Source organism: Rhinolophus hipposideros, assembly GCF_964194185.1.
Source record: "Rhinolophus hipposideros genome assembly, chromosome: 3".
In the NCBI taxonomy this organism is placed as follows: Eukaryota; Metazoa; Chordata; class Mammalia; order Chiroptera; family Rhinolophidae; genus Rhinolophus; species Rhinolophus hipposideros.
This window is the reverse complement of record NC_138049.1, coordinates 66,450,455-66,476,449: the sequence shown is the minus strand read 5'-3', so window position 1 is coordinate 66,476,449 and position 25,995 is coordinate 66,450,455. Positions and strand designations below refer to the sequence as shown.

General features: G+C 38.9%; 2 protein-coding genes across 13 annotated transcripts in view; both read left to right on the top strand.

Moving 5' to 3' along the window:
• Positions 1-2,365: 2,365 nt before the first annotated feature.
• On the top strand, positions 2,366-6,371 carry RIPPLY2 (ripply transcriptional repressor 2). 2 transcript variants are annotated; one of them, XM_081040238.1, is made up of 4 exons: positions 2,366-2,600; positions 2,781-2,859; positions 3,182-3,246; positions 6,178-6,371. In XM_081040238.1, the coding sequence occupies exons 1-4, from the start codon at positions 2,491-2,493 to the stop codon at positions 6,323-6,325; spliced, it is 402 nt and encodes a 133-aa protein (XP_080896364.1). In that variant the 5' UTR covers positions 2,366-2,490; the 3' UTR covers positions 6,326-6,371. The 2 variants fall into 2 exon arrangements, with proteins under 2 accessions (XP_080896364.1, XP_080896363.1); XM_081040237.1 differs by having other exon boundaries at positions 2,366-2,859.
• LOC308493669 (cytochrome b5 reductase 4) overlaps positions 2,823-25,995 on the top strand; it is a 78,008-nt gene continuing 54,835 nt past the window's right edge. For 9 of the 11 annotated variants that reach the window (XR_013992748.1, XR_013992749.1, XR_013992750.1 and 6 more), the window contains exons 1-2: positions 8,595-8,831; positions 12,780-12,933. Coding sequence is in view for 6 of the 11 variants with exons in the window: in XM_081040164.1 (XP_080896290.1) it covers positions 8,757-8,831; positions 12,780-12,933 (229 nt within the window). In the remaining 5 variants the exon portion in view is untranslated. Of the gene's footprint in view, positions 2,860-2,909; positions 3,144-3,181; positions 3,247-8,594; positions 8,832-12,779; positions 12,934-25,995 lie in introns of those variants that run through there. The other 2 variants (XM_081040166.1, XM_081040167.1) reach the window with 2 other exon arrangements.

Sequence of the window (25,995 nt, the reverse complement as noted above, 5' to 3'; positions counted from 1 at the left end):
TGGCACTCATGATTTTATTCCCTTCCTCCTGATTTGACAATTGGCAACATTTCAGAGGAAAGAGGCTCCATCAGCTTGAATCCTCATGTGAAGATAATGTGGCACAGATCTCCCACCAACCAAAAATGTACATACAGTATAAGTGAGAAATAAATCTCTATTATTTTAAGCCTGTGAGATTTTGGAGTTATTTGTTATTGCCACATAGCTCAGCTCAACTTGACTGACTCAAGATCAAAAACCAAATCCATTAATTCTTTTCCCTCTACACTATTAACAGAATAAAACAACATAAAAGCATCTCACCTGCCCTTCCTCTCATATTCCCTTTTTACTTTGTCTTTGTTTGAGCCATAACCCAAATTATCTAGAGCATGTTTAGACTCCACTTTCATGTCCACTCACATTTTATGATCAGCTGGTTCTGTAGATTCTATTCCCTAAGTAGTCCTCAAATACATTCTTTCATTTGTATCCTTAGTATACACCTTCTCATTATCTATTGCAGTGACTTTGTAAATGATCTTGTCTCCAGTATCAGCCTACCCTATCCATCTTCCATACGGCTTCCAGAATAATTTTTATAAAATACAAACTTTAACCATTCCACTCACCTGCTTAAAATCTTTCACTGAAATGCTTTGCCATAGTATACTAGGCTTTTAGTAGTCTACGCTCTATCATCTCAACCACATCTCTGCTCCAGCAATGCCTTCTCCTCCCACTCCTGCACCGCCCACCTCCCATATACACAGAGACTACACTATTTCTTGACTGATCCTTCTAAGAAATCTCGATTTAGGTTTCATTTACCCTAAGAAGGCTTTCATGGTTGTCCCAAACAGACATATCTATTCCCTCCCTCATACCAGTTCTCTGCCTACAATGTGCTTTTGTTATTGAATATGGCACTTTTTGAGAACATTTGCTTATGTGGCCATTATGATGACTATAATCCTCTTGTAGATAGGGGAAATATCTTATTCACTGTTATATCTGGAAAGCACAGTACTTAGCATATTCCAGGTACCTCAAAAGATGTTTACAGCAATGAAATGATAAGCCATTTGATCGGATAGCTTAACATCTGTTAATGGCTTATATTTTTTAAACATCTGAAAATTTGTTGAGAGCTTACTACTATGTGTTAGGCATTGTTAACAAACATTCCATCAGTTTTATTTTATTTAGCTCAACAGTAATTCTAGGACATTGAGACACACATTAAGTACCTATTGTTATGGATTTCATTATCTGAGGCAAACCATATCTCACCTTCCTAATGGGTAGATCATTATAGGCCCTTAAGTATTAATTAAATGGATTATTTTCCTATGCAGTCACTGAATGAATAGCAGCAACTATAGCTTACATCCAAGGTTTTTATTTATAACTTTTAAGAGAAAGTTAGCTCTATTATTTAAACAGCTCTATTATTTTGAAAAAAAACCTGATATTTATATATCATTGTTTCTTTAAAGCACAACACTTTTTTTTTTTACACCAAATTAGTGGATCTCTGTAGTGAGCCAGGGGTAACTTAAATGAGATAAACAGGGCACAAAGAGGTTGACTAACTTGTCCTGTATCATAACTTTTCAAGATTTCATTATCATTCTTCACATATCTCAACCCCACAAAATAATTTTATAATTGTCATTGAATGACAAAATGCCAAGTACCGACAGAACTACAAATGAAACTCAAGACTTATTTTCAGGAGCCACCGATAAGATATTGGGGGAAATCACAAAGACATGAGAAGGTAATATAATAAATCACGTGACTCCTGTCTCTGACCTTCGTGGCTGGAACATTCAATGTTTTACTACTCATCTCTTGTGGACTTTTTATTATCTTAAGAATAGGCAGATGTATGAACCTAGAATGTTAATACAATAAAAAGAAAAAAACAACAACAAAACGATATTCCTTGAGGTCATTCATTCACCCATCTTGTACCATTCCAGAAAGGGGAGTTAAGGCCATTACTTTTACTTTACTCTGAACCCCAGCTTTTAGAATAAGGGGTGCAGAACCAGTTTCATTTGTCGAAGGCCAAAAAGCCGTGAGACTGGCGAGTCAAGCAATTACCAGCCAGTTGGCCTTTTTGCAGAAATACACAAAACGTGTAGAATCACTTAATTTTATCCCCTCCTAACCTCTTCACTTGGAAATTGGCTGCTCGGGTGAATGTTGTTTTTACCCCCGCAGCTATGTGTGAAGAGCGATTAACACTCCCTCGACAAACCCTTTCCCGGGCCATTTGGGAGTTAACACGCGTTCACACCCGGGTTGAGCCCATTGCACCTTCACGCGCAGCCTTTTTGTTTATGCGGCTAGCCGGGCAGAGAGGGGCGGACAGGCAACGCATCTCTCAATAAGCAGCAGGCCGCGGGGCTATATAAGCTCGGGGTTGGGGCCGGTGGGCGGCAGGGGCCAGGCTAGCCCGCGAGCTGCCCGCGGCGGTCCACCGAGCCCCGCCGCGCCATGGAGACCGCAGAGCGCTGCGAGAGCGGAGCCCGCGAGTGCGCGCGCTGCAGCCGCCTGCTGCCGTCGGTCCTCGACCGCCCCACGCGGCGCGGAGGCACGGAGTCGGGGTATCGCTCCTCGCCACTGCCCTGCACCTCCCCCACCCCACCGCTCCCTACCGCACCTCCCCAGCAACTCCCCTCCGCTCTCCGCCCCCCAACACCCCCAGGGCCTGCACTCGGGTGCAAATGCTTCTGCCGGGTCTGGGCTCACGTCTCCCCTGCGCGCCTTTGCTCCCCACCCTGCAGATCCGGAGGCTTCTGGAGACCTTGGGTTGACGCCCGAGGCGAGCCGGAGGAGGAGGGGCCGCACCGCGCCGCGGAGGCGGTGAGTGAGCTGCGCGTAGCGGGCAGCGCCTCCGAGGGGCGCAGATGATCATCCAAGGCTGGGGACACCGGTCCCAGAAGGACACGCGCCCGGCCTGCCCCTCGCTTAAGGTCGCGCCAGCCGGTGGCCCCCCGGTGGCCCTGTCAGAGCTGATGCGGGGAGTGTGTCCTCCAGCGCAACTGGAACACACGGATCCGACCGAGAGCGAGGCTGCTGAGAGCCGGGGTCACGTTCCCTGCGGGCGCGAGGAACACTTGGTCGTGCTCGTTTCCAATTTCTAGAAGGTGAGTGATAACTGTGATTCATCTCTTTATGTTCCCAGATGCCCAATGGCTCCGGAATGACCGAAGCCTCTGGAAAGCTTTCCCGATACAGACACCCGGTCAGGTGAGTGACTGGCCAAACTAAAGGTCTCTTGATCCTCCCGCCCTAGCGAAGAGCCGGGGACGTCGCACAACCCAGCTCAGCAGCTGGTCCTGCAGTTTTTCTGTCTTGGAAAATCAATCTTCAAGCTTACTTTATCCTCCCAGTCCCAGAAATCCTTTATTAATTGAATTGAAAAATGTAGAAGCTCATGCTCTTACCTGAAAGAACTGTGAATCAGTGCATTCTCAGTAAAAGCTTAAGGGAAGTTAGAGGGAAAGTGGACGATATAGTAAAATTTGAACTGTGACGTTTTGTGCAGAACCAGTTTTTTTATTTTTACGCCAAGGGATCCGAATGAAATTGGCTTCACACCAGGCAGCGTGTGTATATTCTTATTTTCTTGCAAACCGGAAGGAAGAATGGTGTTCAAAGTTGCAGTTTCACAGCAAATCTAGCAAATAGAGCTTGACATGTAAGAGAAAATGGAAATATGATGAAAATTCTAAAGATTACTAAGGATCATAAAAGGGATCGCAAGTTATTTGGCATAAGAATAAGGGTTCTAGGCACAGGAAGTCAGCCTTTCTGTAGGATTCTTTGTAGCTTTTATTCAGGTGAAAGGTTAATTCTGCAGTTTGCCTGCTTCAGACAGCTGTTAGGTGAAGAGCTATATGATGTTTGTAAAATGTGTGTGTTTACAAATAGCATACTGATTAATTTCCTACCATGTGCTAGCACTAGGGAAGGACACAGGAAAAAATAATCACAGCTGCAGTGGCAAGTGTTGTTATGGAGTTCAATTTGGTCAGATTTCCAAATATATTCATTCAGGGCATGAAGTGTCTAACTCTGCCAGAGGGAGTGGGGATGGGTCAGGAAGTGTGTATTGTAGGTTATGGTTACCTGGCTGAGTCTTGAAGTTAGCCAGGTAGACAGTAGGTGGGGGAGGACACTATTACTTAGGGGCCTAAGTAATAGCATAGGATAAGAGATAGGAAAAGAGGTATCATAGGAAAACAGCATGACTCCTTCTGGGAGTATCCATCAAGGAGCTGGAATTGGGGTATGTGAAGCTGTGGCCATTCCAGCAGGGAAGCCAAAGGCTAGATCTTGTACACCTTGATACAGAGTTTAGTCCTAATCCTGTATGTGGCATTGGGAACCCATGGACTTTATTCTGTATGTGGTTTTGGGGGTTACTCAAAGAGTTTTAACCAGAAAAATGGTGTCATTAGATGTATATTTTAGAAAAATCACTAAGAGAATGGTGTATAGGCTTCGTTAGAACACCAAGAGATGAAATTGGATGTTATTGAAATTGCTCAGGGAAGAATGATAAAGAGCCATTCTAAGGCATTGGAAGTGGGGATGGGACTGGGTGAATTTGGGGAATTCTTAGGTGATAGACTAGATTAAGCTTATAATGTATTGAATATTGTAGGTAAAAAAGACAGAATGGCTCCCGAGTTTGTGGCTGATGACCAGGTTGAATACTATACGAACAGAATGGAAATTAGGGCTAAAACAGATTTGGGGAGCAAGATAATGAGTTCAATTTTCCATTTATGGTATTTAATGTGCCTGTGGGGCATCCAAATAGTGATGTCCATTTGAGAGCTACATATATAGATCGGGGACCCAGCATCAGGATCTTAAGTGGAAATACAGACTTGGGGACATTTGGTAAACGTATGTTAGGAAAATCCTATATAATCAATTCCTTTCCTTTCTGAATTATTGTAGCAATATGTATGTACTGCTCTTAACTTTATTTTATTTTTATTATTTTCTATCCTGAGCCATAGTGGTTTCTGATTCTTTTTACTCAATTGTCAACTCTTGAAGGTAGGCGCCATGATTTATTCATCTTTGAATTACAAATTATGTCTGGCACACAAGAGCACTGAAATATGTATTGAATGACTGAATTATTGATGGTTACTAATTTGACAGCAAAATTATAAAAAAAATGTTTCACCATTTTGCTAAAAACATTTACAAACTATATTACCTATCTTTCTGCCTTTTAAAATGGAGTATACTAAACACAATATACCTCTCTTTGTTAAAATCACTCTATTATATGGGTACATGGGGCTACTTACTCCACTGAAATGACTGTACCATAGTTTGTGATTCAGCCTTATCCCTCCTCTTTTCCTTGGATGAAAAATAATAGAAGACCAGATGACAAGATTAATATTTTTCATAAATTTGAAATTCTGAGGTAATCATGTTTACATGAAAATTATTTGTATAAAACCAATGTCATTCTCAAAATCTCAGTATGGTGTTTCCAAATTTAATTTGATGTGGCAAGGGGAGGGAGATGGTTGACCAAGCTTGAGGTCAGAGGTAGCCTTTCTGTACTTCAAGTTGTGAGACCATAGACAAACGTTAAAAATATTGCTTTTTGTACTTCCCTAAACTTACTTTGGCTACATCTATAACTAAGAGTTAAATCTGTGAGCTTTATGCAAGATACTAGGTAATTTCTGCCTTTGTGTAAGGTGCATAATATTTTTTTGTCTTTGTAAAGTTGCCTACCATCAGAATTTTTAATGTAGTGGTAAGACTCAATTTTTATTCCTAAGGAATTTGGAAATTGGAAGACAAACCTTCTTCTGTATTTTTTAAAGAATAAATATGATGCATAATAAAGTAAGCAAAAAATTGATTTTAGGCTCATTCAGTGTTTAGTGTGAATTTGTTTGACTCATTTTACACCTTGGATAAAGATTTTTAAAGTAATCAACCAGTTATTGATACTTCAGCAAGTAGACTCCATGGAAGCTGTGATAATAGCATTTTAAAGCTCTTTATCTTAAGGCTGTGTCAAAATGCATAAAACCATTGTTAAATGTATGGGGCTCTGGAAATTTGAACATTTCATGAGAATAAGGATTCTGAATATGAAAAAATGAAGTGTATTATGTTGTCTGCTTCTTTCAGACTATTTTGGCCAAAATCAAAGTGTTATGATTATTTATATCAAGAAGCAGAAGCTCTTCTGAAAAATTTTCCAATTCAAGCCACAATTTCATTTTATGAAGATTCTGATAGTGAAGATGAAATTGAGGAACTGATCTGTGAAAATTAATCTGATTCGTTACTTTTGATGACATTAAAACTTTGTAGGATTTAAATTTAGTGTGTAAATGTATCATAATCATTTTAAACTAATATATTTGTATATAAGTTATTAATAAAATGAATATTTCATAATTACTATGGAAGTTGGGCCTTTTTTATCCCTATACTATAATTCAATACTGGAATTTAAAATAGATACCATTTACAAATGTCTTGGTTGTATTGTAAACATTTGATAAACAAAAGATAATTTTGATCTCTTCATAAAAACACGTTTCTTTAGTTATAATTTTGCAAATATTTAGTTATAACTTTGCATAGAATGACAGTAACTGAATCTTGTAACATCTGCTATTTCTTATTGCTATCCATTGGATATTGTAGTTACAGATGAATATTATTTGATATGAAGAAAATCACCTTATGTTACCAATCACACATTATTATATATTTGCTAGCAGATGGCAGAAACAATAAATCCTTGTAACTGAGAATGGGAATCAGTGTTAAGGCTATTAAATTTTAGGGATTTTTAATGAATGATGAGTCAAGTAAATCTCACTTTAATACTCTTCTGTCGTCCTTAACCCAGTAGTAAAATAGCATGGGTGTTCAATACTTATGGAATTACATTAAAGAATCCCCAGAATTAAAACAAAATGTTTAAATGGGTATGACTTACATGGGGTTTAAAAAATGGGTGCCAAAAGGTCAGAATTTGATAGTATTTTCCTATTTCTGTCCAAGGGAGAGCTAAGAAATTTGGCAGATATGAAACATTCTCCAACAAAATCATCTTCCTTTTCTCTTGTTCCCTGATCCTGATATTCTCATGTAAAAATTTTCTTCTGGGAAGTGAAATAAATTCTTAGTGATTAATTTTTTTTAAGTAGACCTATAGATGAATACATTATTTTTTGATGAGAGAAAACTGGAGCGCTTTGCAAATTACATAAAGGTAACAGTAAATTATGGTAATGAATTTCTTTTAGCTCAAATGCATTTTTTTCATACTAAACATTTCGATTGCAAATAAAAAATGTTTCTATAATATTCCAGAATGATAATGGGCAGAGGTGAAAGTCAGAGATGGTTACCCAGCTAAGAAATATCTCTTACTTGAATGGTTACATATATTCACACACTTTCCTTCTAATTGAAAAGCAACTACAAACATTAACACACAGGCACTTTATGGACAAGACAATTGAAATAGGTCAAGTTCAAACCATGTTTCAGACTCAGGAAAAATTAGTAATGGAAGAAGGATAGGGAGAGTTATTAGAACTATATTTTTTTTCCTGGAAACTCTCTCCCTTCACTGCATTCTATTCTCAGGATGTGTGTGTTCCTCCAAGGAAAAACTCACCAGGTTCCCAATTTGGACCTTGAGCATTAGAGACTGTTGTTTACCTGCATAGTATTTGTACTTCGTTCATTAATATGTTGGAAGTATGAAGAGCTGCTGCCATTTACTGAGTGCCTACTGTTAATCAGGCAATGTATCATGTTGTTTACATATGACATCTCATTTTATCCTTACTAAAACCTGAATCTATTGTGCAGATGGGAAAATGAGGCTTTGAGATACTAAAGTACCTTACATAAGGTTACTCAAGTGCAAGTACTTGTATGGCATCCAAACTAAACCTATCTGCCTGGTAAATGTAGCTGTTCAATACTGCAATTTGGAGTGGGCTGCATCAGTGTACAATTCCCTGTCTGCTTCAGGGAAGACAGGAAGTTAGATGAGGAGGAAGAACTCGTGATCAGGTAAATGAACAGAAGACTTGACTAACGTGTTTGACTCATAATGTCAGTCATTAGCGAGAGTTCTTAATGGTGAAGTTTTCTTTTCACCCCACGGGAGTGGCTGTTTGCATTTGACACCTTGGCTTTTCAAGTGTTTTCTTTCCTGTATAGCCTGGTGCTTTAGAGGAGAGAGTTTCAGAGAAATCAAAATGCTCTAATAGTGTTATTTCGTTCCATATGTTAAGTGCTAGTGTAATGGTAGTGCTGAACAATGGACAAACACTTGTGTTGTGGGTTAACAGGACTGGAGAAGAATTTCTTCTCAGATACGGTCAGCACCAAGGCTAACGAACAGCTTCACTCTCTTGAATCTTTCCGCGGAATAGCTGTCACCTCCTTTCGGTGCTGAAATTCAGGGTGGATCACAAACGGCGCATGCGTACTTTCCCGTGGCTCCGCCCTCCTGCCTCACGCCTGCGCTCCGTCCGCCTCGTTGGCCCCGCCCTCCGCGGACCCGACGTGCTGCGTCATGGCGCGCCTTACCCCTCGCGACCCCGGAAGTGGGTTGGGGGCTTGGCCTCTGCCCGGCCCTGGAGCCGGAGCGGGAGGTGTTACGGAAGAGGGGTCTAGCTTAGCGATTCAGTCTGGCGCTGGACCCCGGTCAGGGCCCGGAGCAGGGGTCCAGGATGCTGAACGTCCCATCCCAGTCCTTCCCGGCCCCCAGCTCGCAGCAGCGCGTCGCCTCCGGGGGGCGTAGCAAGGTAAGCGAGTGACACTGACGGTCGCACTCGGCGCCTGCCTCCGCCGGGGTTTCCTGTTCCAGTACAGCCCGTTTTCTCCTGCCGACCCCCTCCCGCTTCCCGCCCGGTTCTAACCTTCTGTCCCGCCTGCCCTACCTGGCAACTTCTTTCTGATCCCGTGGTCTCCAGAGGGACGTCCAGCTCCCCTAACCCGCCTCGCACACCCTGGTCCCCTTTCTTTCCCATCCCGTGATCCCCTTCCGTCCGTTCCCTTTTCTCCACGTCTTCTCCCCGCGACTTCAGTGCAGATGCACCCGGTGGGGCCAGGCACTGTGCCTGCTGCGTTGTAGGGACTGAGCCTGAGCTGCCTTCCCGCCACCTACCCTCCTCTCCGGTCCTTCGTCCTTCACTTTCCGAAGCAGTTCTGCGCGGCGTGGGTCCCCCGGCAGAAGGGAAAGGGGGGGCAGTGGCGACAGTGACCGGCAGCCATCCGTCCCAGGGTGGGGACGCCAGGAGCGAGGGGAGGTTGCCGAAGCGAGAACGTCTCCAAACTTCCCTTTCGGGGTCCGGACACCCCTCCGAGGCACGCGGCCTTTCTTTCTTCTTCTGGTTCCTCGGTGTTTTGTACCTGCCTTTCCTACTGATGCCACTTGATGACTTCGAAGCTACTGCACTGTTTTCGTTTGTGTTGACCATGGTTCCCGTTAGCAACAGGTGGAATACAAGTGTATTTCACGTTCGCAGCATTTAGTAAACTTGTCTTCTGCGTTCGTTGCAACACGCATGGTGCTGGCTGCTGTTTGTTGTTTCCTCCTTCTGTAACCACATCCTGGTTTGTTTGTGACACTTCCACCTCCTTGGGCCACACCTTTTTCATTTCCGGACTCTTGGATCTTATTAGCATCATTTGGACCTTCACCGACTTTTTTTTTCCCCTCCACTGAGACCTGGAGTTTGATTCTAGACAAGAATGATGGGTTCAGGGATCCGTAGCTCTCATTAGCTTTTCAGACGTCTGTAACGGAAGCCCATCCATAATGCTAATATAGCTGAGGTTTCTTCAGTGCTGACTGAAGGCCAAGTGTGTTCTAAGTGTTTTAATTGCTTTACATATATTAGCTTATTTAGTCTTTGCAATGATCCTATGAAGTGGATGTATTTGTTATCTCCATTTCACAGAAAAGGGAACTGGTTAAGGAATGACGCCCTAGACCCTATAGGCTTGATATGATGTAACCTGGCTGTGACATTTTTTTACTCCATGTGTCGTCTAGCCATCTACTCATTTGTCCCCTTCCTTGATTTTTGCCGTTTCTCTCCATTAGCTAAATGTTTGGCTGAATAGCATAGCCTTTCCAGAGAAAGAATCTATGAATTAGAATATGAGTAGATTCCCTTTTCCATTAAAATTACCAGTCATTTTCTCAGCATCCATTTAAAGGAGAAAACTTAGAGGCAAAGACAAAAGATTCACAGGTGATGATGACAAAGGTATGTCTTTGGGTCCAAAAAGAGAACAAAATAAGATTATTGTGTGATTCAAAGAGAAACGAAGACTTTTTTTTTCCTTTGTGAAACAAGCTAATCTTGAACATGTTAGAAGCTGAGTCAGGATTATACGAAATGGGTAGAGACTGAGAAATAGAATCTAGTTAGGGAGGTTGTGTATCATAATTGCTAAGAGCACAGACTTCTGAGTGAGAAATCCCCAGATTCTATTCCCAACTCCACCACTTAACCTCTTTGAGTCTGGTTCCTCGGGTGTAAATGGGAATAACAGTACCCATTTTATAAGGTTGTTCATAGGATTAAATGAGATAATGTTTCTCTTGGCACAGTCTTAGTATGAGGTAAGCACTCACTAAATGTTACTTGCCCTGAGGCTTTTATTCTAATTTCATGGATTGTTGTGTAAAGAACCTTGGCACAGTGCCTGCCATACAGTATGCACCCTATCTGATGGCTATTATTATTTCTACTAACACTAGCAAATAAATATTTGTGGAGAACCTACCGTATGCTGAAGATGTGGTTCCCAAGAAGTTTAGTCTAATAAGCTGCACAGACCAGTAAACAGGCAGCTGTAAGTGGTTTAATAGTGTGTTATGTGCATGAAGGAGTTGGGGGTCAGAGAAGGCCTCTGGAGGAAATGTCTGCCAGGGAGAAGAGGCAGGGGAGCAAGTGTTTCCCAGCAATCAAGGACTCTGTTCCCATTTAGCTAAATCATGTAATGAGAAGGAGCAAAAGTTAAAACATGGAGCTAGTGTGGTAAACTATGACCAGATTCTGGAGCTCGGTAAACCACTCTAGGGAATTGAGAGACATTAGTATAAGGTACGCCACAAAAGTAGGAAGAGCCCATGATTAGATTTGCATTTTCAAAAGATTACTTTTCCCCACCCTGTGGATTCTGGAATCCACACAGACAAGTGAGACAAGTGATTTTAGTTTGGGATGGGAAAGGTTGTATTCTCACACTTGACTTCATTTATTAGGACCAAAAGACCTAGATGGTTAGAATGGGATGATGCTGCTTGATAGGAAGGAATGTAAAATTGGAAAGGCACCACAGACCTGTTAACTTTGTTATTTTGGGGGTAAATAAATGCCTAAAATAGGTACGATTCAGGAAGGTGAGGTATATAAATGTCAGTCCATTCAGGCTACTACCGGTGTAACAGAATATGATAGATTAGGTGGCTGATAAACAACAGAAATTTATTTTTCATAGTTCTAGAGGCTGGGAAGTCTAAGATCAATGTACCGGCTAATTCCATGTCTGGTGAGGGCCTGATTTCTGGTTCATAGCCATCTTTTCCCATGTCCTCACAGGGCAGAAGGGGTGAGGGACCTCTCTGGGATGTCTTTTATAAGGACATAAATCTGGTTCATGAAGGCTCTACCATTGTGACCTAATCACCTACCAAAAGTTCTCACATTGGGGGTTAGGATTTCAACATGGATTCTCGGGGGATACAGACATTCAGTCTGTAGCAATAAACTTCCTTGAATGTGCTAGCTTTTACATTAAACGTCCTTTTGGTACTTTGTTACAAACTAGTTATACAAGTTTAGACAGTAGTCCTATTCCATAGGGATGGCTGAAAATGTCCACTAGGTTGTCGTAACTTGCTAAAATACTAATACTTCTTACCTAAAAGCCTTGAAAATGTATTTTGGAAAAAAAAAAGACACAAAGAACCCAAACATCATGTTGTTAAATCCTCTAGGCAAGCATAGGCAAACTTTTCCACAAAGGGCCAGATAATTAATATTTAGGCTTTGAGGGCCGCACGGCCACTTCAGGATTCATCTCTTTACGACCACTAGCACCACATGTGAAAATGATTCTTAGCCGAAGAGCTGGACAGAAACAGGTGTGGGTCAGTTTGCCAAACCCTTTCCTAGAGTTTTACAGCATTATTGTTTTCCATTATTTGATAACCTTTATTTCTCAGTGGAATCTTAGAAAATTAGTTGCTGTCTAGTGATTTCTAATGTTCTGTGTATATTGACAATCCAGGAGATCAACTTTAGCCAGTTGTTTATTTTTTCTTCTATCAAATCTCTTGATTTTTAAGGCAAAGAAATGTTAGTCCCAATTGGTAAGTGACTATATAACATGTTAGTGACAGAGCCAAGACCAAAACTTTTCTGACTCCAGATTCAATACTATTCTTGTTATACTATGGTACCATTATGCTGAACATCTGTGTGACAGAATTTCTAAGCTCTACCTCACAGCCCAGGTATTTTAAATGATGTTTTATTTATAATTCTAATATAGCAAAAATGATTCTGACAGCCTCCTACAGCTTTAAGAAGATTTGTAGAATTGTTAGATTTGAGTTTTAGCTTTTTGAATGGGAGTAAGAGTAATGAAGTAGCCTGAAGACAAGCAGCAGGAGGGAAGGGAGAGCGGCTAACTTGAAGAAGCCACGTTGCATTCTTCCCATTTTCCTTTTTTAGGTACCTCTAAAACAGGGCAGAAGTCTTATGGATTGGATTCGACTGACCAAAAGTGGAAAGGACCTAACAGGATTAAAAGGCAGACTATTTGAAGTAACTGAAGAAGAACTTGAAAAACACAACAAAAAAGATGATTGTTGGATATGCATAAGAGGTAGGTGGCAATTATTGTGTACTGCAAACAATTTTGGCTGGGCCTTCCCATTGTAGTGCTGTATAACTTCACGGTCCAGTAATCTGGTGATATGATTCACAATTAGATAATAAAAATGTGCCTTAGACTGGGCAATAAGTTTTTTAATTCCAAGTTTGGACAGTATTTCTTCCTTATGTAATTGTTTACATAGCATCCCTATACTATATTCCCTTTGAAAGTGAACAATTGCTTGCCAGCCAACTTAATACCAAAACAGTAAAATTATTCCATGACACCTTCTTTACATAAAATAATGTTCCACCTTAGTGCCTTGTAACAGAATTCTGTCAGGAAAAGTGTCTCTGAGAATCTGAAGTAAATCAGAATGTTAGTATTAAAGCCAAATCTTCAGTTCTTACTTGCAGCAGTTTTTACTATTTAATATATATTTCTTAGCAATATTAATTACCTGATATTTCTAGCCCAGAGCAAAATAGAAGCTCCAAACTAGGAATTGGTGGGTTACAGAGAGTGAGCAGAGAGATAGAAGGGTAGCGGATAAAAGCAGACTGCATGGTATCCAACAGCCTGGCATCTAGGAGGGGAGCAAAACAATAAAGGGCATGGAACTGTATAGTAGGTCTCCATGGCGATGACCTTGAGGCATCCAGACATGGTTAAATATGTCTGTCATGTATTGCTAGTAGCACAATTTTAATTTTATCATTGTATAGTTTTGGTTTTTTGTCAGTTACCTTGATTATACTGTAACCTTTGTGAGGCCAGGACCAAGTCCGTCTTACTGCTCTGTCCTTGGTACCTGGCACCATACCTATGTACCTGGTACCTTGGTACCATATCTATGTACCTGGTACATAGAGGTCATCAGTATACGTTTGTGGAATGAATGGAGTACTTACCATTTGTAAGAAGTTTGGTTTCTTAAAGAGGTATGTGGTTGGTGATTTGTGATTTGATCACAAAAATTTGTAGAATTGTTAGATTTGAGTTTTAACTTTTTGAATGGGAGGAAGAGTAATGAAGCTTGAAGATAAAGTAGATCTTTGATAAAGTAGATTGGTGAGTTGATACATGGAAAGACACCAGTAAATACCAATTAGTTTCCTAAGGGGACCAAACAAAGTAGCACAAACTAGGTGGCTTAAACAACAAAAATTTATTGTCTCATTTCTAGAGGCTGAAAGTCTGAGATCATGGTGCTGGCAGGGTTGGTCCCTTCTGAGGGCTGTGAGGGAGAATCTGTGCCACTCCTTTCATCTGGCATCTGTGGTTCTGTGCCAATCTTTGGAGTTGCGTGGCTTGTAGAAGCAGCACCCTGAACTCTGCCTTCATCTTCATGTGGCATTCTCCCTGTCTGTGTTCAGATTTCCTGTGTTTATAAGAACACCAGTCATATCGGAGTAAGGGTTTACTTTACTCCAGTAGGACCTCATCTGGTTATCTCTGCAGTGACCCTATATCCAAACAAGGTCACACTCTGAAGTACTGCTGGTTAGGATTTCAACATACGAATTGTGGGGTGCACAATTCAACCCATACCAGACATAATTAGAGTGTGAGATTTTTATCAGTGGCAAAGGGAATGGAATCTTCCAGCAGGTTATGACATAACTTATTTCATGACAGAAGAACAGCTGCTTAACTCCCCAAAGTTTCTCGGGGAAGTAAAGCCATGGCTAGTACCAACAACCTGGAGTGAGGATTCTGCCATGCAAAACACCTTTTGTAGTTTTATAGGGTTTTTAATCTCCTCCTTGCCCTCCTTCCCTGCTGCCTACCTGTTCACCAGGTGTAAGTAACTTGTACAAAATGACCTCACCACTCTGCCTGAGTGTTTTCTGCTGGACTGGGTGAAGTGGGAGGCCAGCTTCCCAGGACCATCTCTCAGCTGACCGTGGCTACAGGAATGTCTGAGCTGTGTTGCTGCAGTAGGATGCCACTTCTCCAGAAAACTTGCTTATGTGAACGCTTCATGTCGTAGTGATATCAGGTAAATGAGGTTTATTAGAATACAGTCATACTTTATTATTCATTTGATGTAGTGATGAAGATAAGGAACTGGTTTGCTATATTTGAAAGTAATACACACTGCTCCAGTTACATATGTCCTGTACCGATTTGAATGCATGGCACCTCTTCTGGTAAAATAGTTGATTCAAAGATATGTTTTTTAAAAGTTTCTTTTGGAGGATTTGTTCTACTCTATTAATAATAAGGCTTTTTTCCCCCTTCGCAAAAGTAAGATATATTTTTTTTTTTCTGTTTACTTTTGGATGAGTCTTTTTTTTTCCCTCATTTTATTTTATCCAGAAACACTGATCAGTTTAGGTCCTGCCCTTGGAGTTTCCACTCTAGTAGGATATGGTAATGTCTAAGTGAATGAAGTGCCATAAGAAGGCTATAAAGAAAGCGAGAGACAACATAATAAAGGCCATATACGACAAGCCCTCAGCTAACCTCATAATTAATGGTGAAAAGCTGAAGCCCTTTGCTCTACGTTCAGGAACACGACAAGGTTGTCCCCTATCACCTCTGCTTTTCAACATAGTGCTGGAAGTCCTCGCCAGAGCAAGAGAAAGAAATAAAAGGCATCCAAATTGGGAATGAAGAAGTTAAATTGTCACTCTTTGCAGATGACATGATGCTATACATAGAAAACCCTAAAGACTCCACCAAAAAGCTATTACAAACAATCAGTGAATACAGTAAAGTTGCTGGCTACAAAATCAACGTACAAAAGTCCATTGCTTTCCTATATACCAACAATGAAATCTCAGAAAAAGAGATAGAAAAAACAATTCCTTTTGCAATTGCAGCAAAAAGAATAAAATACCTAGGAATAAACTTAACCAAGGATGTGAAGGATTTATATGCTGAAAACTATAAGACATTTTTGAAAGAAATTGAAGAAGACACAAAGAAATGGACAGACATTCCGTGCTCATGGATTGGAAGAATCAACATAGTTAAAATGGCCATATTACCCAAAGCCATATACAGATTTAATGCAATCCCCATTAAAATCCCAATGGCATTTTTTAAAGAAACAGAACAAAAAATCATCAGATTTGTTTGGAACCACAAAAGACCCCGAATAGCCAAAGCAATATTAAAAAAAAAGAACAATACTAGAGGTATCCCACTCCCTGATTTTTCCTTGTACTACAGGGCTACAATAATCAAAACAGCTTGGTATTGGCGGAAAAACAGACACATAGACCAATGGAATAGAATTGAGAACCCAGAAATAAAACCACATAAATATGGACAGATAATTTTTGACAAAGAAGCTAAAAACATACAATGGAGGAAAGACAGCCTCTTCAATAAATGGTGCTGGCAGAATTGGATAGCTACGTGCAAAAGAATGAAACTGGACTGCCATTTGTCACCATGTACCAAAATTAATTCAAAATGGATCAAAGACTTAAGCATAAGACCTGACACAATAAACTGCATTGAAGAAAACATAGGTACTAAACTTATGGACCTTGGATTCAAAGAGCATTTTATGAATTTGACTCCAAAGGCAATGGAAGTAAAAACTAAAAGAAACAAATGGGATTATATGAAACTGAAAAGCTTCTGCACAGCAAAAGAAACTATTGACAAAATAATGAGGCAACCAACTGAATGGGAGAAGATTTTCGCAAACAGTTCCTCTGATAAGGGGCTAATATCCAAAATATACAAGGAACTCATGAAACTCAACAACAAAAAAACAAACAACCCAATTGAAAAATGGACAGAGGACCTGAAGAGACATTTCTCCAAAGAGGATATACAAATGGCAAATAGACATATGAAAAAATGCTCAACATCGCTAATCATCAGAGAAATGCAAATGAAAACCACAATGAGATATCACCTCACCCCAGTCAGAATGGCTTTCATCAACAAAACAAATAGTAACAAGTGTTGGAGAGGCTGTGGAGAAAAAGGAACTCTCATACACTGTTGGTGGGAATGCAGACTGGTGCAGCCGCTATGGAAGGCAGTGTGGAGGTTCCTCAAGAAATTACGAATAGAATTACCATATGACCCAGCAATCGCTCTCCTGGGTATCTACCCCAAAAATATAAAAGCATCTCTCTATAGAGACACGTGTACGCCAATGTTCATTGCAGCTTTGTTTACGGTGGCCAAGACATGGAAACAACCAAAATGTCCTTCGATAGATGAATGGATAAAGAAGTTGTGGTACATATACACAATGGAATACTATTTGGCGTTAAGGAAAGATGATGTAGGAACATTTGTGACAACATGGATGGATCTCGAGAGAATAATGCTAAGTGAAACAAGTCAGACAGAAAAAGCAGAGAACCCTATGATTTCACTGATATGTGGTATATAAACCAAAAAGAACAGGACAAACAAATGAGAAACAATAACTCATAGACACAGACAATAATTTAGTGGTTACCAGAGGGTAAGGGGGTGGGGGGTGGGTGATGAGGGTAAAGGGGATCAAATATATGGTGATGGAAGGAGAACTGACTCTGGGTGGTGAACACACAATGGGATTTATAGACGATGTAATACAGAATTGTACGCCTGAAATCTATGTAAATTTACTAACAATTGTCACCCCAATAAAATTAATTAAAAAAAAAAAAAAAAAAAAAAAAACATAGTTTTTTTTTTTTTTTTTTTTTCTGGTGCATAAATATGGTAAATTTGTTATTGGTACATAAAATTTCTTGTATCTTGTATCTGTTATTGTATTCCATAATTATTTGTTACATAAAACTTATTGTACCTTAATATGGTAAACAATAAATTCTAAAAGTCCTTTGTAATACAAAAAAACAGTACCTATATGTAAACAAATAAAAATTTGAATTAAAAAAAAAAAAAAAAAAAAAAAAAAAAGAAAGCGAGAGATTGAAGGGAGGGAGACATGTGGCTTAGGAAAATCAGAGATGCTTTTGGGGTAGAGATATGCCTTGAAGTGGTGGACAGGATTTCAACAGGAAATGAGGAAGTACATCCAAATGGAGGCAAAGGCCTAAACAAGGCTACAGACACAGAAAAGTTTGAGTTATGTTCTGGAAATGAGGTTAACTGTTGGAGAATTTTAAAGAAGGGGACTAGACAGGTATGTCAGGTCAGACTGGAGGACCTTGAAAGCCAGGTTGAGAAATGTATCCTTGATTTAGACGGCAGTGTGAGCTGTCAGAGATATTTGAATTGGGGACAGTGTGATCAGAGTGTGCCATGGAAGAGTCAGTCTGGTGGTGGGTACAGTGAATTGAAATGGGACTAGGAAAGCATTTAGCTCCTTACAGTTCAGGTGACAATAGGTGAACCAGGATGTTGACAAAGGCAGTGGAAAGTAGGATGAATGTGAGACAAACAAATTACTGGTAATTTCTAATATGATCCTAAGTGAAAGTAAAAGAAACCATATGATTAAATGTAATTGACTTTTTCTTCTTAGCTGTTCTAATTTAAAATATTAATGATACCTTTTTAAAAAGGGACTATATGTCATATTTAGCTTGAAAGGTGACAGATAATGTTTGGACCCAAGTTTTAATCAAAGCTATATGACAGGGAAGCATGGTATCATGGTATCGTGTGTGTGCACACATATATGTATAGTAAGTATTAACTTCTTCATTTTCTAACAATTGCCCCATGTGTAGATCAGGTCAAAATTTAGCTGATTGGATTGAGGGAGATGCAAGAGTTCTGTTCAAGAAATCTTAGAAAAGACACACTTTGGTGTGGGTTCTTGCAGCTAATATTTTGGGGACTGTTTTCTTTTTTTAAGTATATAGCAATATTTCTACTTCATGTTCAGGTGTGTTGAGTGGGATCATATTCCTAAAAATGATGATATTAAAAGAGCAGTTGGCTGGCAGCTGACTATAAAATGTATAAACTGTAAAATGTGGACACCAGCCTGGTATAATCTCTAAGGCAGGTGACATGGAGTTACTAATTTGTTCACTTAATTTTCACCATTTTCTGTCAACTATGTATGTGTAATTCCTTTAATGCAATGGGAGTTAATTGGAACATTAAGGGAATGGGTGGGGAGATATTTCTTTTTCAAAAACTTGGTTGATTTTTACCATTAATTCATGGTTTTGTGGTTTTCTCCCTTATTTCTGTTTCTCCCTCTCTCAAAAACTGAAGGTGATTTACAAACATGTGAAGCTTTGAGCAAACATCTAAATCCCTCATCTGTGAGAGTTCTGTAGAGCCTAGATCAGGCTTTGGTTTTTTTCTGCCGTATATTCTAATATAGTACGTAGTCAGTGTGGGTGAGGATGTGTTAAGTCCTGAAATCATTATTTGGCAGCATGGTGCAGTCTTTCATCTGAATGAAGGGGAAGAGAAGTGGGGTCTGACCAACAGGCCATTTTAATAAATGGCATTTAGGAGTAGCTGATTACAGTCAATAGATTGGTGGCCCTATTGTTAAAAATTGAGTGGATTGAGTTCTCCAAATGGGATTTAATGGATTTCATTTATAACTTAGAAATAAACAAGCTTTGATTTTTCCTAATGCTGATTGTCATATACTAATAAATTAAAGAGGTCTGCTGTGACTCCTAAAAAACTGACTTTCATGTTTCATAACACTTTTTAAAAAATACAGCAAATTGATTCTAAGATGTAGCATGTAGCCCTATTATATTTGTATTACAACTTCCTAGATTTCTACGTTCATTTACAGTAAACCTTTTAAAAATGTACTCGACGGTAGTGTTAAGCTTTTGCGAATACAGTTGATTGTCATTATTCATGGATTCCTAATTTGCAAATTTGTCTACTCACTAAAGTTTATTCGTAACCCCCAAAGCCATACTCACAGCACTTTCACTGTCATTCGCAGGTATGTACAGTGCAGTAAAAAATGTGTTGCCTGTTCCTAGCTGAGATGGAACAAGGCGATGCTCTTGTTTCAGCGTTCATACTGTAAAGAAATGTCTTTTTTGCAGTCTATTTGGTGCCATGTTTTTCACATTTTATACTGTCCGTTGGTGATTTTGCTGGTTAAAATGGCGCCCAAGCGTAGTGCTGCAGTGCTGTCCTAAGAAGGCTGTACTAGGCGTATGGAGAAAACCCCATGTTAGATGAGCTTTGTTGGCATGAGTTGTAGGGCTGTGAGTTCAGTGTTCATGAATCAACAATGCATATTGAATAAGGTATCTTTAAACAGAAACACACATTAAACAAGATTTTGTAGTGATTGGTTCACAAAACGTCATGACCAGAGGCTTGCAGGAACCTAACTGCATTTTCTCCTAAGAGCAAAGATTCAGTCAGTACTCACTGATTGGTATTTGCAGTGAGTTTATAGATCATAACTGCTGCAAGGAACAAGAACTGACTGTTTTTCTTTAGGCTTTTTTATTTATACTGCTCTAATAATAAAGTAAGTTTTATACTTTTTTGGTTAGTTTCAAACCCACCAAGAAGAGAGTTGATTTTTCCACTAGTAAGTTCTTTTCTCTAGTTTTTCTTAGCTCCCTGCTTCAATTCTGTTTTGAAAAACTGCATTATTGTTTCCAGCAGAGTCACTTTTTGTATCTGAAAATTTTCTTCTCAATACAGGTTGTCAAATTTGGAACTGTTTTAATTTATAATAGAATGTATTATCACTGCAATACAAAATGTGTCAAAATGATAGTCTATTGTTATTACAGTTAGTTCAACTACTCTATAGACCGTCTTTTTTGTGTATTATCCTCATTACTTTTTTCTTGACAGAAGATTTTTGAACAGCTCTCTTCTGCTATCACTTGCTTGTGTAGGTATACAAACCAAACTCTTTTTAGGGGTATATTTCCCTTTATTCATCCATTTCTAATCTAATCCGCAGATTTTTCAGGTTGTCCCGTCTACACCATTGATACAAATAGTCTATTCCAGGGGTGTCCAAACTATGGCCCGCGGGCCAACTGCAGCCCGCGATCCATTTTTTTATTGGCCCGTACTTCACCTTGAATGAGTGGCCTGGCTGTTTGTGTGTTTTACTGCATATGGCCCTTGGTGAAAAACGTTGAAAAAAGTTTGGACACCCCTGGTCTATTCTCTGATTTTATTAGTTCTGTCCTACTGACATCCAAGACTTTGCGTTCTTTCCCTTTTACTGTCTTGATCTGATTAATTGTCGTTCAGTCTCTTCCTTCTTTTATTTTTTTAAATCTTTCCTCTTTCTGCTCCATTCACTAAAAATCCAACAGAGGAAGAAAACTGTGGTCTCAGGGCCTCATCTAACTCTCAGGTATTTTTTCTGGTTCAGCCAACATTTTGAAATTTTCTTTGTAGGAAAGATTTGGATTACGAATTCAGTTTTTAAAAAGGATACAGGGTTATTCATATTTGTTCTTGTGTTGGTTTTTCTGAGTTGTTTTTTAGTGAGTTTGTTAATTTCATCTCAGTTATTGACCAGATTGGTATAAAGTTGTTTACAGCATTCCCTTATTACCTTTTTAATGTCTGTAGGTTCTGTAGTGATATGTCCCTTTTTATTCCGGATACTGCTAATTTTTGGTTTCCCTCTTTTTTTCATTAATCAGTCTTTATAAAAGTTTACCAGTTTAATTTACTTTGGGTTCTGATGTTTTCTGTTGCTTGTCTATTTTATGTTTCACTGATTTCTAGTCTTACTGTTTTTAGGGAGATGGCTATTTTAAAACTTTTATTCCTCCAGCACTGGCGTCAATATATGTATGGGGATATTTTGCAATAATTCTCATTATATTCCTGGTGAATGTCTGAATTACTTGGTAGTGGCAAATTCAGTGTTGTGATTTTTTACCCTCATTTATGTTTTAGCTGTTGCCATTATCTTTTCACCAGAGAATTTTGCTCACTTGAATTTAGTACCCAGTCATACAATTTTCAGTTTTTTTTAATTGAAACCACATGTATGGCTCAATATTCTTTATAAGGAGTGTTTTCTGTTTTTAAATATCTTAGCAGGTTGATGAAGTGTCAGATCTGTGCTGTGGGCCAAGTGTTTAATTTTCACAGTAAACCTATGAGGTAGGTATTCTACTTCACAGACGAAGATACTGAAGCTTAGAAAATCCTTATTTTCCAAACGAGGAAACTGAAATTAAGAAAGTCTATCTGGGGACTCACGGATGTAATTGGCAGAAACTCTAGTCTTACCTAGTTTAAGTAGAAAACAAAAGTTGACTAAAAAGTTACAGGTAGAGCTGATTTGGGGGGAGGACTGATGCAGGGGTTCAGATCCCTTTCCCACTTTTAGTTTCCCTCCTGGGATTGCTCCATTTTAGGACTCTTTACAGCAACAAGATGATCCCAGTAACTCTCCACCTCCTTATTTTCAGTTTCTATTTTGTTACCTAATAGCTAACGTAAAAGTCTTGGAATTGGCTCTGATTGGCACAGTTTTGATCATGTTCACGTTGTTGTAACAGTAATTCTACTTAGGGGGAAATGGTGTATTGAATCACTTAGACCTAGGTCGCAAGCTTCCTCCTGTAGCCTAGTTAGGGCCCAACTGAAGCACACGTGTCTGAGAGCTGCGGAGGATAAGGCTCCCTGAAGAGAAGGTGACCCTGTTGCTGGAAGGGGAGTGGGTGCTGGGAGGGAAAACAGTTCCTACACAGAGAGGCAAGTGATTTACCCAACACATAGCTAATGCGAACGGAGCTGCTGTTTCACCGACGCAGCCTGGTTCTAAGCTTTTATGCTGCAACTATTAAACTAACTATACGACCTTCTGTCAACTCTATATTCAACTCTAGATTTAATCCTGGCCTAGCCTTTGTGTGTTACTACTTTGAGTGCCAGATTACATATGCATTTACAATTCATTCATTAAGAAATTATCATGGGGTGCCTGTAACTTGTAGCTCTTCTCTTGTGCTAATTAACATTGCTAATTAACAATCAGACAGGATATCCTTCTGAGACAGTTTTTATTTTTAGTAATTGAATGAAATACAGGTTTTGCTTTTTTGGTGACTTTGTAGTTGTCATTCATAGAAAACACAGATTTTAACTTTTTCTCCATCTTCGTTCATTTATTTAATCGGTATTTCTTGAGGGTCTACTATGTGACATGTACTGTACCAGGTTCTGGGGCGGAACTTGGAAATACAGTGCAAAGATGGCCCCTGGTCTTGTGTAATTTACCATCGGGAGGGGAACATGCAGTAACTGATTGCTCAGAATGTTGGTTAAGTTTTAATGCTTTTACTGGTCAATTTCCTTTTAGTTAAATGTCAGGGCTGTTTTTCCTAATACTAATAATGTCACATAAGATGATCTTTGATATCTATGCCCAGTTAACCTTCTGAAGTGCTTTATCACATTCTATTTAAATTTTCCTGTGCAAATTGAGACATTCAGACCAGATTCTTTTAGCTCTTTTGTAAATTGAACTGGCATTATCAAAGTTGTTCAGTGCATTAGAAACTCTCAGTTGTATTCAGGACAGTTGCTACCTGGCTCCTTTCTAATTTCTGTGAAGTAGTGCCGGTCTCATTTATTTTCTTTTTCTTTTTTTTTAACTGTGCACCCGAGTTTAATGAGTTACTTAGATGCTAATTTTACATTTAAAGGCTTTCCTCAAATGTCTGTTCTTTTGTTGTAAGAGTGATGGACCAGAAAGCTGAATGTAAATTTCATGTTTGTGGGCAAACTGTTTTTATGAATTGACTGATAGCCCTGGCAGGGGGTCCTCAACCTACTATATGTAAGTCTTTTCTCTTGGGCTGGAATCTCTAGTCATCTGCAAGTAAATGTTCTGGGGGCCATTTCCGGAAAGGAGGCTGATCAGATGAATGGTCAGAGGTGGATTTTTAATGTTTTGACATGTAGACTTTACTTCTCATTTATAGTTTAAACCCCTTACCCACTAAGCGTGTCTGCGTCCCTGAGAGTAATATCTCTCTGGTTTATACCCTTTAAAGGTAAATCTATACTTCTTACAGGGTTGAGAAGGGGTTTGTTATTTGGTTGTGTGGGATGAGGGAGGGGATTTAAGGGTCATACTTCTTCTTGTATTGAGTTTGAGACCCTCCTGCACCCTAACTTTCAGAACTACCTGGAATCTCTGATTTCTATATATTTGGAAGGAGGGGGTTCTGTTATACATATTGGCTTTTGTACAGGTTACCCTGCAACTTACACATAGGCTTTATTTCACCTTTCTTCATTCTGCTAAGTATTTAATTGCTTATCTAGTTGGCTTTCAGTCTTCCAAAACTTTATTGCTGCCATCTTCTCTTACGATTTCTGTGTCTCTGTGGTTTTTTGTCTTATTTATTTTTTTACAGTCATTTTAGAAACTTTTCAGGAATGTGAGAGACAAATGAATGCTTTTAATTCCAAAGTCCTAAAATACTCTACTATTCAACACCTCACAAGCCTACATTCTAGTTACTATTCTTACATACCAAGGCCACATTTACTTTAAATCATTGCAGAATCTATTTATCTTTTATTAATTTCTTTTCCATCTGTTTCCATTGCAGTTATGAAGGTATTATTACCTAGTTTTCTAAAATAATATGCAGGTTCTACTTTTGGTTATAGCTGATTGGACTGACAGTCCAGCAAATGCCAACTATATAAACTCAGGATAACATATTATTAAATAAACTGTCTAAGAACACTGGTGAGCTATGAAAAGCAGACAGAATCTAGAGTTCTGTGTCCTTAATGATATAGAATTCTTTAAGGATGAAGATGAATAAAGACTTTTTCATGTAACAAAAACTAAGAATTCAGTATCAGCCGACCTACTGTACAAATTCTAAAGGAAGTTCATCAGATTGAAGGGTAATGATTAATATAAGACCTAGCCAGACATCAGCTCTAATGCGTGGATGATATATTGTAGAATTGTACACTTGAAACCTCTATAATTTTATTAACCAATGTCACCCCAATACATTTAATAAAAGTTTTTTTTTTTTTAAATGACTGTTTAAAGCAAAAATTATAACATTGTACTGTGGGGTTACATAAAGTATAGGGAATGGAGAGTAGTAAATGGTTCTTATACTACATGTGAAAGGGTACAATATTAACTCAAGTAAACTGGTTAAAGTTAAGGGTATATATTGTAATCCCTAGAACAGTCACTTAGGAAGTATTGCAAGTCCAGCTAAAAAGCCAATCGATAAAATAAAATTCTAAAAAAATAGTTGGTTAATCCAAAAGAAGTCAAGGAAACAGGAACAGAGACACAAATAGAGAATTTGTGGGGTGGGGGATGGGAATGAAAACTTGGGGCTGGGGAGGGAGGCTACTAAAATGGTAGCTCTAAATTCAGCCACATCTGTATTTAAGTGTAAATGGACCAGTCATTCTAACTGAAAGAGATTGTGTGTGTGTGTGTGTGTGTGTGTGTGTGTGTGTGTGTGTGTGTCAATACCGATCATGATGTCTATGAGAGATACACTTTAACGGCACAGATAAGTTGAAAGTAAATGTGTAGAAAAAAGTTCACTATCTAAATAAAGTATAAAAAGGTTGGACTATATTAATGTCAGATTAAAAAAAAAATGTTACCAGATAAAGAATCTTACTAGAGAATAAGAGATACTTCATGTTAAAAGGTTCAGTTCATTAGGAAGACTGTTTATACCTGATAAAGTTTCAAAATATATGAAGCAAACATTAATAGAATTGAAAGAATTAAAATGTACAATCGTTGCATATTTTAACAACCTATCTCAGCAGTTATTAGAACTAGATAAACGTCAGTAGACATAAAATGATGAAAATAATGTGCAATTTCTTCACTGAACACAAGATGGCAAAGTAGTCACAGTACTTGCAAAAATGGATCTGTGCATTTGAATACAATGAACTATGCCATTCTTTTATTATGTAAACATACCTTTTTCCTTCATTGATTTTTCAGCCAACAAAATGAACAGTGGTGATTAATGAAATAAAGAGGAAAACTGCAGTATAGTGCCATAATGCTTGGTACATACATGGTAGGCATTCAATAAATCTTTGTTGAATGAATATAATGTGGGACTTTGGAGTTAAATCTTAAAACAAAAATTATTTTTAAATCGACTTACAAAAGTATTGCTTTTATTT

Excerpts from the sequence above, each read along its gene's own strand:
- RIPPLY2 (XM_081040237.1), top strand. The coding sequence starts at position 2,491 with ATGGAGACCGCAGAGCGCTGCGAGAGCGGAGCCCGCGAGTGCGCGCGC. Across the intron at positions 2,860-3,181 it reads CGCACCGCGCCGCGGAGGCG|ATGCCCAATGGCTCCGGAAT; the intron begins GTGAGTGAGCTG and ends TTATGTTCCCAG. Across the intron at positions 3,247-6,177 it reads CGATACAGACACCCGGTCAG|ACTATTTTGGCCAAAATCAA; the intron begins GTGAGTGACTGG and ends TGCTTCTTTCAG.